Source organism: Pituophis catenifer, unplaced genomic scaffold, assembly GCF_029215685.1.
Source record: "Pituophis catenifer annectens isolate HBS135680 unplaced genomic scaffold, rPitCat1.0.hap2 SCAF_3, whole genome shotgun sequence".
Classification (NCBI taxonomy): domain Eukaryota; kingdom Metazoa; phylum Chordata; class Lepidosauria; order Squamata; family Colubridae; genus Pituophis; species Pituophis catenifer.
The window spans coordinates 122,395,720-122,410,238 of record NW_027256883.1 but is presented as its reverse complement, the minus strand read 5'-3'; the positions used below and the strand labels follow the sequence as shown (position 1 = coordinate 122,410,238).

Below are 14,519 nucleotides of genomic sequence, written 5' to 3'. Positions count from 1 at the left end.
TCATCCGCAAATTTAATAATTGCACTGATGTTATACAATAGGGTGCAGTCATGTGTGTACAAGGAATAAAGGAAAGGGCTTAGCACACAATCCTGGGGGGCTCCTGTGCTTAGTATCAGAGTAGAGGAATGGTGAGATCTCATCCTTACTGACTGTGGCCTACCTGTCAGAAAATCCTTTATCCACAAACAAATCCTCTGATTTATACCCAAATTGGACATTTTAAGAAACAACCTGTTGGGTAAAATGGTGTTAAAGGCAGAGCTATAATCCACAAATAACAGCCTCGCATATGTCCCCTGTTGTTCCAAATGATTCAGTACAGTATGGACAACAATAGACTTAGAAGCAGGAGCAGGAGCATGTTTTCAGACATTTGCTTTGGGAAAACCAAGTGCATTTTATTTGAATGGGACAATTTTTTATTTAAATTTTAGATGTAAGATGTTCTTCTCCCCATCGAATTCAAAATGGTCAGATTATTGGTGAAATAAAGGCAAAGTATTTGCCCCGGGAGAAGGTGCAGTATCGATGCTACACAGGTTATGCTCTTCTTGGATCTCCTTTCATTACATGTTCGAAGAATGGTTGGACAGAAACACCACGTTGTACAGATATTTATATGCAGATCTTCACTATGTAGAAATGAAGACAGAATTGGAAATGAATTTGCTTTTACTTCACTGTCTCTTTCATGTTATTTTGAAAAGGTTCTATCAGGCTTTTTCAATATTTTATTGCTAGAATTGTAAAATTTAATGTCCCTGTTGAACTGTGAAAGTACAATATATTTTCATTAACATTGTCCTTCTACAAAAATTTGAATTTCTACTTATATAAATCTATTCAGTTCATTTCATAGCTAGAAGTCTTTTCTCATTTGAAAGAGTATGTGACTTTTGGAGCACAAACATGGATTTCTATTTCAAAATTAGCCTCTCCTTCGCAGTCCTATGATGTCATAGAACATAAAACTGGTTGTTATTTAAAAAATCTCATATATATTACATATATTGCTTATGTTAACTTCTCCATCTGTTTTCACACCTATAGTCATCATTCTACCAAGATATGTAGATTGACCCATTTGCTTAATTTCTCCATTTATTAAAAATTTTGTATTCTCCTTTCCCTTTCAAATTTAATCATTTGAGGGTTTCCTACATTGCTCCTCATTACACCATTCACATGACTAACATTCACTCAAATCATTTACATTCTCAGCCAACATAGTGACTTCACCCATAAATGAAATTATGTTCACATTCATGTCCCCAACCAATGCAGGCCTCCTTATAAGCGCTTATTATACTTTTATAAAAGAATATATAATAATTACGCAACACCATGTGTGTGTCTCACATATCCATGTCTAACGTCCTGCTTAGTTAAGTGCTCCCTTGATTGTCATGCTTGCTTTCTCTCTAATACCTCTATTATCATATTCAGCAACCAACTTTCAACTCTACACAAAATCTTCCAAAATTTCAAGCCAATTTTCCATTATTTCATAATTCACTTATTTTCCTCCAGGGTACCAAGGCCTAGTCAAATACTGTAACCACTTATCATTGAAAGCACATTTTAAAATTTCTCCTGATGTACCATCAAATTTGCCCATCCCTACCATTTTTCATCATTTACTGCCTTTTTCTGACTTTTCCTTTGATGCTAATATCAGTAGCATTCAGTTCCATACCTTTCAATTCCATCCTTCAACTTATCCCTATTATTTGCATTATAACTTATATAATGGGAAGGAGGACTTGGGCGATCATTTTCAGGGCCATGTGGAGGAATTTGTGAAATATTTATTTATTTATTTATTTATTTTATTTTATTTATTTTAGTTTTTAAATTTTTATACTGCCCCCTCTCCCAAAGGACTCGGGGCAGTGTACAGCCAGGTAAAAACACAATACAAATATCACAATTAAAATTTAAAAAATTATTAAAAGTATTACATTTAAGGCCAAAATTAACTAAAAAACCCAAAAATTTAAGAACTCTGAATTTAAAACTCAATTATGAAGCTAGCCCTACCTGTCGGAAAAGTTGCTTGTATCTATTCTCAGTAGGAGACCAAACATAGAGCAGGTCCATTAGAGATTCCCAGGGAATGGGCTTACCCAGGTATCTGGGAACAGGTTGATTCTGTTAGATCTGAAGAAGTGGGCAGGGTCCTCAGGGCTGTCAGTGCAAGTGCCTGCCTATTAAATTCATATCCCTCCTAACTGGTGAAAACCTCCAGTGGTGATCAATGCATCACTGCAGAAGGGGGCATCCCTGGGATCTTTTAAGGAGACATTAGTCTGTTCCCTCCTTAGATGCTGTGGGTGACTGGATGGGGGACAATAGGCTTGAACCCTGGTAAGACTATGTTGCTATGGCTGCTTGGAGCTTGGGATCTGGGAATTTAAAATCTTCAGTTCTGGATGAGGTTGGGGGTTGCAACCTGTGGGTTCTTGTAGACTCACAATGCCTGCTCAACGGCACATGTAACATTTCTGCTACATGAGTTGCACTAGTTGCTGGTTTGCTTCCAGGTCCAATTTAATATGTTAGTTATCATCTTTAAAGGCCTTCATGGCCCAGGGGACTATTTCACCCCAATGGGATTGACCCACCCCACTCACTCTGGCAAAAGGAACATGCTGCAAACCTCTTCAGTCAAGGAACTTTGCTAGCAGGATCTGGTAAATGGTCTTTCTCTGCCATGCCTCCACAATCTGGAAAATCTTGCTGTTGGATGTGAGATATGCCCTCACCCTCTAGGCCTTCTGGATTTGACTTAAAACCTGGGTCAGCCAATTGACTTGGGGCCATGATGGAGCTCTTTATACTGGAAGTGACTGGTGAACTAAGAAAGAAGGTTCTACCACTGTGTTGTTTATGTACTAGTTCCTAGTTTTAATCAATCTCTATTAATTTTAATGTTTATAATTTTTTAATGTTTTTTCTATTCTTGCTTTTATTGTTTTGCAAGCCTCCCATCACTTCAATACTGACATGGATAGCACAACATCCAGTACAACTACACAATTGATTTGTGCAGAGTTTGAACAGTTATTAATGGAAAATGGGTAATAAAAATAAGAACACCTTGTGGGGAGATGCTGTTTATCCCAAAGCAATTGCTATTCGTTTAAATACAGATCTGACTTTAGGTATTAAGAAAGTAATGACACTATATTTTCTGAAGTCGAAAAACAACACTAAGGACAGCAGTAGTAATCATTTTCTGCCTATCAATTGATCAAGCTGTATGATATTGTTACTTTTTAAAAATAAGAATTAGTATAATTTTGAAATGAATATGTTTCTTATGAATATGTTTAAAATGTGTCTCTGTGTGTGAATACACCATAATATTTGTAATCATGAGGACTGTTGCTCAATAGATTCTGTATCTGTTATAGATATTTGGGGAAAATGTGGACGCCCACCTTACGTGGAGAATGGAGGCTTTGTGAACTTACCGAAGGCAATCTATTTACATTCTGAAAGTGTAATTTATCGGTGCCAAAATTTCTATACAATGCAAGGTTCTCCAAGAGTGACTTGTCAAAATGGTCGTTGGTCACAAACACCAACATGTAGAGGTATAAGTAATATCTATAATTCTTTATAGATTTAATCTTTATAGAGAAATATTTTATTTTGGGAATGGAATAAATTTCACATATCAGAGATGTTATGTCAGTATGTTAGTGCCAGAAAATATTTTACTTCCTTATAATTGAATAAAAGTAGTAGTATTATGAACCAAGATAAAGTAACTTTCTCAGGGAGAAACTGCTTCATAATGGAGAATTGTACAAGATCTTTTGCCATGTAGAAATGTTGTCCTCATTTTGTGAAACCCTCCTGGTGAAATTCTATATAATAGACATCTTTTTAGTCAGTGGCATGATTGATAAAATTCAGATTTTAGTTTACTTGAGTTCGTAGATTATATTTTTCTTAGTATTTCACAGATGAGAACACTGGGCCCTCCGTTATCATCATCATGCCATCAGTCAGTCAATCAATCAATCATTCCTTGAACAAAAATTACAAAAAGTCATGTTTCCCAACAATCCACTAGGGCTCTTTTTGAATGATAGTATAAATTGAATCTCTAGGCAACTAAAATTATTACTTTTTAAATAGGCTAAGTATGGATGAAGACTCTGTTGACTTAATCAAATCTACCCTGTTTAGTCAATGTTGAAAAAGAAGATATGCGGTCACATTGTAAGAGAAGTTGCCTGAACCTGGTCTTCTCCTAATCCAGATATTCTGTTGCAATATTTTCAGGATCAGACTCAATAAAGATAATAGAAGTTATAGGTTTAAATATAATTCTCTTTAATCATAATAGGCATTCTATATTCGCTGAATATTCAAGATAGAAGCCAGGAAAATGGGGAGGATGGCTCCTTTTATATACAAGGGGCGGAGCCAGGAATGGGAGTGGTAAAATATGAATACATTAAAGCTCAAGTAATAAGTTAACCCCTGATGTTCCATATATACATTATTTACACATTAGAGAATAAGGCATTTACATCTGACAAATCCCCCTCTAAATGCCGGTTCGTTATACAACACCAGTTACATTCAGATTCAGGACAATATAATACATATAATTTAGAAGTTAAATATTTGTGTTGTTTAGAAGGTAAGGGTTTTGTTAATATGTCAGCTAATTGTTCAGAAGTATCACAATGTATTGCTTTGATGAATCCGTCTTGAGATAGTTGTCTCACGTGCTTAAATTTTATATCAATATGCCTGGACCTTTGTCCAATTGCATCGGATCTAGAAATTTCAATGGCCGCTTTATTATCTTCATGCATAATAAATGGTAAAGTAGGTTTCTTCCAAACATCTGTGATCAAATCATTGAACCATACAAGGTTATTTGCAGCTTTAGACAAGCAAACATATTCTGCTTCTGTGGTAGAGGTGGCTACCAGTTCTTGTTTACCAGTATACCAGTAAACTGGACAATCGTTCAATAGAAAAACATAACCAGAGGTACTCTTTCTGCATGATATATCACCAGCCCAATCTGCGTCAGCATAACAAGTAATTTTTGGTTCTTTGTCATTATTGGGTTCCAATATTAAACAAAAATCTAATGTACTTTTCAGATATCTTAAAATTCTTTTGACAGCTTCCCAATGATACAAGGTTGGTTTGCTAACATATCTTGACAATAAATTGAGAGGTAATGCAATATCTGGCCTAGTCCAATTAGATATATAAAGGAGTGAACCTATAACTGATCTGTAAAATGTGTTGTCTTTAAACTCAGGGGAAGATTCATCATTGTTTCTAAGAAAATCAGTTTGCATAGGTGTGTCACATGTTTTGGCATTATTTAAGTTACATTTGTTTAGGAGTTCAATGATTTTATCTTTTTGAGTAAGTTTGAATCCCCTTTTTGTTTTGTTAATTTGTACACCAAGGTATTTATTCACTCTACCTAGTGATTTCAATGAGAAGTGTTCGTTTAACTTATTTACAAAGATTTCCCTGCTCTCTTTATGCTTTCCAATATATAAAATATCATCCACATAAATTAATACAAATTCAATATGATCATTACTCTTTTTTACAAAGAAACAGTTATCAGCAGTGGTGGCGTTGAAATCCATGGTCTTTAGTACTTTTACCAAACAATCGTACCATCTTTTGCCAGATTGCTTCAATCCGTACAGACTCTTATTTAGTAACCAAATTTCGTTCTTATTAGTGTATTGACTGTGTGGTGCTCTTACATATATTTCCTTATCTAATTTTGCATGTAAGTATGCAGTCTGTATGTCATATTGAAACACGTCTAGATTGAGTGCAGATGCTACTACAAGAGCTGTTTTGACACTCTCTGTTCTCACTGTGGGTGAATATGTGTCAGTATAGTCTTCTGGATATTTTTGTGCATAACCTTGTGCAACTAGTCTGGCCTTGTATAAGGTATTACCTCCTTCTAAATTCTTAATTTTATAAATCCACCTGGTACCTATAATTGTTTTATCCTTAGGTGCGATCGCAGGTGTGAATACATTTAATCCTTGTAAACTTTTCATTTCTTTTTCCATAGCTAGTTCCCATTTTTCTCTTTCTTCACGGGGAAGTTTCAATACTTCCTCATATGTATTAGGTGTTATTTGTTCTCCATCCATATGCATAATATAATCTTTGTATTTATTTGGTATTTGGTTTCTATTATTTCTAATATTTCTTTCAGGTTTGCTATGGTTGTCATGCAAATATCTGGCTTCCTTTTTTGTTAATGTGTCTGTCTTTATTTTATGCTGACTATTTGTCCAAGTTTTGGTTTTGTTCTTACTTTTGTTAATATTTTGATTTTCTGTTGTTCCTTCCTCGCAAGATATATTATCTTTGCTTTTATTAGGAAAAATTTCATTAAGGTGCAACTTAGACCAATTGGCCTGCTCATGAAACACAGCTGTTCTGGATACTATAAATTTGTTATTATTATCGATGAATCTGTACCCTTTGGTTCCAGTTTCGTATCCCATGAATCTTAATCTCCTGGATACGTTTTCTCCCTTTCTCCTCAATTGTTTAGGTATGTGCACGTCTGCAGTAACTCCAAATATGTGCATGTGTGCTAATTTAGGTTTTCTATTGTACATCACCTCATATGGTGTCTTATTCACAATACTGGACCATGTTCTATTTTGAGTGTAATTTGAATAATGTAAGGCTTCTGACCAAAATTGTTTGCCTAAACCAGCATCCTCTAATGTGCATCTAATCATGGTTTGTAGTGTGGAGTTCTTTCTCTCTGCAATCCCATTTTGAAAGGCAGAAAATGGATTGGACGTGAAATGTAGCATCCCTCTATCCTTTAACCATTGGGAGAATTCTTTAGACATGAATTCACATCCCCTATCTGTCATAATTTGTTTTATTCTGATATTATGTTGTGTTTCTATGCGTTTGTAGAATTCCTTAAATTTCTGAAAGGTTTCATCCTTGTGCTTTAATGTGTAAACAAAACCATAGCGACTGTAATCATCCACTATTGTTAGGAAGTAACGTTTTCTATAGGTAATTGATGGAGTTAATGGACCAACTAAGTCCATATGTACCAAATCAAAAATATTGTTAGTTGATCTGTTAGATTTTTTTGGTCTAGGACTGGTTTTTAGTTTGGTGGATTTACATACTGAGCATTCTAAATAATTTTCACAATTTTTTATTTTTACACCTTCTGCGTGTTCAGTCATTTTTTGTACTACAGGAAAGCTTGCATGTCCTAACTTCCTATGTAAGATATGAGCACACTCATCATGAATTGGTTTACCTATTTTTGGTTTCTTCTCATTGTGTGTATTTTTGTTATCATGAGTTATTTTACATTCATCATTGTCACTGTTACTGACATTTTCATCATCTGCTTCAATACAATCTTCCATATTTGAATCAATGTTATGTAACCATCTTTCTTTGGTTATCAGATAGGGTAGACCCCCTTTTATCATCACAGTGCCTACATTTGTTTTGTTCTTTTCTATAGTTGCTTTCCCCTTTGAGAAAACTATATTGATGTCAGATTCTCTGCTTAGTTTTATAGCACTTAGTATGTTGTGAGGTATTTCTGGGATTAATAATACCCCCTCTATTTTCCCTAAACCAGGCAAGGTCACATTTCCTCTGCCTAATACTTGAACCTTTTCTTGATTAGCTACCTTTATCACAAACTTATCTTCTGTAAATGAAGATAATATACTTTTGTTATTAGTGGTGTGATTTGTTGCACCAGAATCAATAAGCCAATTATTGTTCTCATCTTGTTGTGTTTTGGTGCTGTCTTGTTTATTTAGCCCATTTAGTGACCAGATTTTCTCTCTTTTGAATTTTCTCTACCCCCTCTACTTTCTCTGTAGTTTGGTGGACTTCTATATTTGTGTCTATCTGTGGAAGATTGTCTGTAATTGTATTTGCTCCTATATTCTGGCCTATGTCTCTCCCTTGGGACTTTGGGACAGTCTCTTCTACTGTGTTCCCTGGATCCACAATTGTGGCATCTAAAGGCTTCATTATATTTATCTTGAAAGACTACTTTCCTAAAAGATTTGTGTTCTGTTTGGTTACTGGAACGATTTTTTCTTGAATTGTCTTCTGCTATCAATTTGTTAGATAGACTTTCTATTGATAAATATCCCAAATTAATGGTATCTAAGTGTGACATAAAGCTATCCCATGATGGATCAAGTGAATTGATAATAACACTTTTCATAGTTTGATCTGAAATCACTTCCCCCCTCAATTGCAGCTCAGCTCTTATTTTGTTTAGATTTATCAAATGTTCACTTATAGAAACCCCTGGTTTCACTCTAGAAGAAAAGAAATCCTTAGACATTCTTGTGGTTGTGGCTACGCTATCGCTGTGAAATAGATTAAACATGCATTGAATTATTTCTGATACAGTTAGGTTTGGTTTGATGCTATGATACATTGCAGGAGACACGCTAGAAATTATTATGAAAAATGCTCTATGATGTAAACAGTCTATTTTTAAAGTCCAAGGTCTTCTTGGAGGACTAGTTATAAAGAATAGTAAATTTTCTTTCATAAAAATAACCTGAAGCTGTTGGTACCACTCTTGTAAATTAATGCCATCAACTCTAAGTTTTGGGAAGTCACTGGGTAAGTTCCCCACATTATTTTGTCCATTACTTACAACCTGAGGCAGTCCGTGGTCTCTCAAGTGCAGGAAATTACAGAACGGCATTGGGATGCTTGTAACGAGTCTGCGCGGTTCTCTGGCCAGTTCAAGTCTTTCGGGGCCGTCTACGTAGTTTTGCACATGCGCGTTGCTCATTTCTTCTTTGGCGCCGTTGTGGAAGGTTCTCTCCATTTCAGCTCTCTCGATCCGCTCCTCTTCAGATGAGTCGGTCTCCGGCTCGGTTTTTGGGGCTTTGGTGATGACGGCGGTTCTTCTCTTTCTCTTGTGTGTGCTGGCACTCGATTCTGTCTGCGGTGTAGGACGGAATCGGCATGGCTCTCTGGGCTCGGGTGTCGTCGTTTTCGAAGTCAGGATGGGAGCGTGCAGGTCTTGAGTTGTCGGTTTGATTGCTTGCTTCTTCGTTGATGTCTTAGAAATTTTCAATCTTGGCCCAAAAGCAGCAAAAAGTGTTTTCATTGCTGACTCTACTTGAGACTTTGTTAAATCGTCTTCACTTTCTGATTTTGGTTCATCTGAAGAGTTTGAGACTTCTTTTTCACTTTCTTCGTCTGATAGCGTTTTTCGCGCCAGAAATTTTGAACTGAGCGTTTTGATTGGCTCTGCTTCACTCTCTTTTGAAGTTCGTTGAAACCAAGATGGCTGCCGTTCAAAATTTCGCGCGGGGTCACATCTTTTCTTTTTTACAACTATTTTCTCAGTAGTCATTTCACTCACAGTTTTTTGATCTTTGGGTTTTTCTTTAATGATGTTTTTCTCTCTCGCTGCTCCGCTGTTCCTCAGCATCTCCTGGAGGTCCGCGATGAGGCTTTCATCATTCTTTTGGCTTTTTAGTATTTTTAATATTTCTGACCTGAGTTCGTTATTTTCTATCTCGATTTCTTCCTGGTCGTTATTTTCACTCATCAGTTCTTCTTCTTCAGTGGTGTATTCTTCGGATTCTCTCGAAATCGCATTAGTGGATTCGTTGATCATCTCTTGATCAGTTTCTATTTCTTTGCTGTAGGCCCTGGTGTTGGGCCTATCTTTCTTGGACATTTTTAATTACTTATTGAGTCAATTAACCATCCTCTGCTACCAGCTTGTTGCAATATTTTCAGGATCAGACTCAATAAAGATAATAGAAGTTATAGGTTTAAATATAATTCTCTTTAATCATAATAGGCATTCTATATTCGCTGAATATTCAAGATAGAAGCCAGGAAAATGGGGAGGATGGCTCCTTTTATATACAAGGGGCGGAGCCAGGAATGGGAGTGGTAAAATATGAATACATTAAAGCTCAAGTAATAAGTTAACCCCTGATGTTCCATATATACATTATTTACACATTAGAGAATAAGGCATTTACATCTGACATATTCAGTATGAGGAAATTTGGAAGAAGGGGACTAAAATGTTTTTCTTCTTCCTTCTACACATGTAACATTGTCTTGCTTAAAAGAGTTTCAGTTCATGACTGATAATTAGTTCATGAGAGACAAAATAAAATAAAGGGGGGGATCCATTTACATAGATCTCTAATCATTTTAGCCTATTGCAACATATAATTTCTAACCTAAATTTTAATTGCTTTATCAAATGAATTCCTCAGTGTAAAACTTTCTATTTGTCATCTGATCTGTGTCCTTTTTCAGCTGCTTGTACAGCAAGTCAAGAAGAAATGAGAGAACACAACATAAGGCTGAAGTGGGACAACGGGGATAAAATATATGCTGAGCATGGAAATGTAGTGGAATTTGTATGCTTAAGAGGCTCTAAACCACATCCAGATACCAGATCATTCAGAGTTAATTGTGTGGATGGGAAATTTAACTATCCGCGTTGCATTCCTGTATGTATATTTTCAGAAAAATACTTTAATTCACCAATATTAACAATTCTTTCACTTGTCTATATCTATATACCTATATATCTATATCTGTGCATTAAAAAATCATTTGAAATATTTCAAAGACCTAGTTCTGGCAGCTAAATTTGTGGATGTAATGGATTCTAAGGTAACTTGGCCTTCTGCATTTCTTCTAAATCAGAACACTTCTTAACAGACTTGATTTTAACATTGAACATTAATAGACAGGCTTGAACATTGGGTGCTATCTAACAAAATGAAATTCAATGGTGAAAAAACAAAGATTCTACACTTAGGCAAGAAAAACCAAACACAGATATAGTATAGGTGGTACCTGGCTAAATAATAGTAACTGTGAGAGGCATCTTGGAGTCCTAGTGGACAATTACTTAAATATGACCCAGCAATGCGCTGCAGCTGCCAAAAAAGCCAACACAGTTCTAGACTGCATAAACAGAGGGATAAAATCAAGATCACGTGAAGTGTTAATACCACTTTATAATGCCTTGGTAAGACCACACTTGGAATACTGCATCCAGTTTTAGTCACCACAATTGAACAAAGATGTTGAGACTCTAGAAAGAGTGCAGAGAAGTACAATAAAGATGATTTGGGGACTGGAGGCTAAAACATATAAAGAAGGAATGCTGGAATTGGGTATGTCTAGTTTAATGAAAAGAAAGGCTAGGGGTGTCATGATTACAGTGTTCTGATATCTCAGGGGCTGCCACAAAGAAGACGAAGTCAAGCTATTCTTCAAAGCACCTGAGTGCAGGACCAGAAGCAATGGATGGAAACTAATCATGGAGAGAAGCAACCTAGAACTAAGGAGAAATTTCCTGACAGTTGGAACAATTAATAGGCGGAACAAGTTGCCTCCAGAAGTTGTGAATCCTCCAATACTGAAATATTTTAAGAAGACAACCATTTGTCTGAAATGGTATAGCGTTTCCTCCTGAGCAAGGGGTTGGACTATAAGACCTCCAAGGTCCCTTCCAAATCTGTTTATTCTGTTAACATTCCTGTGATATAAATAAAATCCCTACTGCTTAGAGCAATGGGAGAGCAATGGGGTTAATACTTGAAAATAATGAGGAATGGCACTAAAACACCCAAATCTAACAGAACCCAAAAATATAATTAGATATAAAGACCTAATTGACCACCAAGGAAAACTGAAATCCAAATAACAATTGGAAACAGAGTTAAATAGAGTTAAATAGAGAAATCGATTAGTGGACCTTCTCACAGATACAATCCAAACATAAGGAATACATTAAAAAGTATGAAATATGTAAAGAAAAACAGGAACTAGATAAAATTATATTAGATTCTGAAGAGAAATTAATTAGTAAAATCTACAAATTTCTGTTGAGATACAAGATGGAGGAGGAAATAGTTAAAAATACGATGATCAAATGGATGCAAAACTTTCAATACTCAATAGAATTGGAGAGATTTGAAGAATTCTGGCAAACGAATACAAAAACAACATTGGCAGTGGCATACAAAGAGAACCAGCTAAAGATGTTTTACAGGTGGCATATGTCTCCTACAAGATTGGCCAAAATAAACCCGAAAAACAGTTTGGCGTGTTGGAAATGCAAGGATCCACAAGGCACCATTTACCACCTATGGTGGACATGCCCGGCGGCAAAGAAATTTTGGTCCAATATTAAGAAATGGCTAGAACAAATCACTAAACTACAAATAGATAAGAAACCCGAAACCTTTCTGTTAGGAATTTTCACAAAATTTTACCCCAAAGAAATAAAATACTTGTAAATACATATTTTAATGGCAGCAAGGAAATATATGCCCAAAATTGGAAATTGGAAAAAACCCCAACGGAAGAAGAAATAATAGATAAAATCACACAATGTGCCGAAATGGACAGGCTGAAAAAAGAGCTAAAGGAAAAAGAAGACACTGAATTTTATAAAGTCTGGCATAAATGATATCAATGGCATAGGGCTACTAAGGAAGAAATATAACTAGAAGTCAGATAGAATAGAAGTACAAATGTGCATATAATTACTTCCTTATGGGCGAATAAACCTACAGAGAGAAACTCAGAAAGCGAAGGTATAATCTAAATATATAATATACAGATTGTTAAAGCAGAAGTCTTAGAGAGCAGAAGAGAGGAGAGGGAAAAAAGGCAATAAGAAACTATTAAATTAAGATTTAAGGGAATAAGTATAACTGTATTACTTGAAAGACCATTACGAAACAAACGCTTCAAATGATTGATTATTTATAAATGTTTATTGTATAATGTATTTTTATGTTTTTGTCATATGTGTTTTATATGTTTTATATCTGTTTTAATAAAGTTTATAAATTTTTATAAAAAAAAAAAAGAAAATAATGAGGAATGGGGCCCAGAATGCTGAATCTGCTGACATTTCATCTCTTCTGGTCTGTTGATCAATCCTGATAGATTCCAAGATGAAGACCAGGATATTTTTTTGTGCTGGAACTGAAATGAGTAGAAACTCTACTTTAAACCCAGTGGGCCATTTTCACTTACTTCATTGGTGTCAGTCAACAAATTTAGTTGCCTCAAAATGAATTGTTCCAAATGAACACACATACATTTTATTTATTTATTTCATTTGCATTGATATTGAAATATTCTTCTGGCTTTTGAACTTGCATATGCAACTTACTCACTTACTTGTGTGTCTACATGCATATTTATAAATACCTATCAGAAGCCCACAGGACCAGAACAAAAAAATAAAATTAACTAAATTAGTAACCATTGATAATAGCAATAGCAAAAGCACTTAGACTTGTAAACCACTTCATAGTGTTTTACAGTCCTAAGTGGTTTACAGTGTCAGCCCCCAATAATCCTGGTTCTGATTTTACCAACCTTGGAAGGATGGAAGGCCGAGTCAACTTTGAGTTTGTCAGGATCAAACTCCTGGCAGAGGGAATGCAGAGTTAGCCTGAAATACTGCGTTCTAACCACTATGCTACTATGGCTGTGTAATCATACATTATATATGACATGTAAAATGAAATATCCCATGAAATGTTTCTAAGCTTATAATAATTGGAAAAATAGATTGAACAAAAAGACCCTCTGAAATGAATTAGACATGATTGATTGATTATCCATCACTAAATGAAATTCCATTGACTTCAAGAGATTACTAGATCCAGCCTAAGAATTACTTGCTTTCTTATTGAAAACTTTAGAGTGCACACTGATTGAATTTGTTGCATTGAGCACAATGAAATCAATGAAAATAGCCCATTGTAGTTAAATTAGACTTTCCAGTCATTTCATTCTAAGGACAGAGTTTTGAAATCTGACAGGATTCAGCATCAGATTAGAAGAGATGAAATGATGGGCGATGTTTGTGCCTCCTTGTCCCATGCCTCCATGTTTTTAAGAATTAATCCCAGTCCCCATAGAACTTCTTTTAAATGGAAGGAATTTCATTTGGATCACAGAAATCTTGTTATATGATGGGGTTTGCATTTGAAATTGCAATTAATACAAACGGTATTAGTGAAATACAAATTTTGCTGAAATTTACATGTAAATATCGAATATTTCTATACTGAACATTTTACTGGAAATCTTCTTAGTTAATAAAAAATGGAGACTTTCTTGGCATTGCAGTGCTACAGTTCCCAGGTTCTGTCTATTGGCTAGGTTATCTGAGGATACTGTGAGCTTGTTTATTCACTGCATTTGTATTCCATCTTTCCTCAAGTGTATCCCCTGTGAGGATGAATTAAAGTTTGGTAACATCTAATTCCCCATTCCTATTTTTAAAATGTTGATGCTTCAGGTTCATTCTAATTGCCAGAGTTAGAATGAATATTTTGATATCCCAAAATATGAAGAATACCTAATAAATTATTAAAGTTTATTACATGTCATTGTGTCAGAAGTCACTTTAAAAAAAAAGAAAGATATTGCAGTGATAAAATGGTTTA

General features: G+C 35.2%; 1 protein-coding gene across 2 annotated transcripts in view; it reads left to right on the top strand.

Annotated features, from left to right (window-relative positions):
- The window catches only part of LOC139314952 (complement factor H-related protein 1-like), a 41,073-nt gene that overhangs the window by 24,606 nt on the left and 1,948 nt on the right, over nt 1–14,519 (top strand). For both annotated transcript variants that reach the window (XM_070940975.1, XM_070940974.1), the window contains 2 exons: nt 3,420–3,602; nt 10,345–10,541. In XM_070940975.1, the coding sequence (XP_070797076.1) occupies nt 3,420–3,602; nt 10,345–10,541 (380 nt within the window). The remainder of the gene's footprint in view (nt 1–3,419; nt 3,603–10,344; nt 10,542–14,519) is intronic.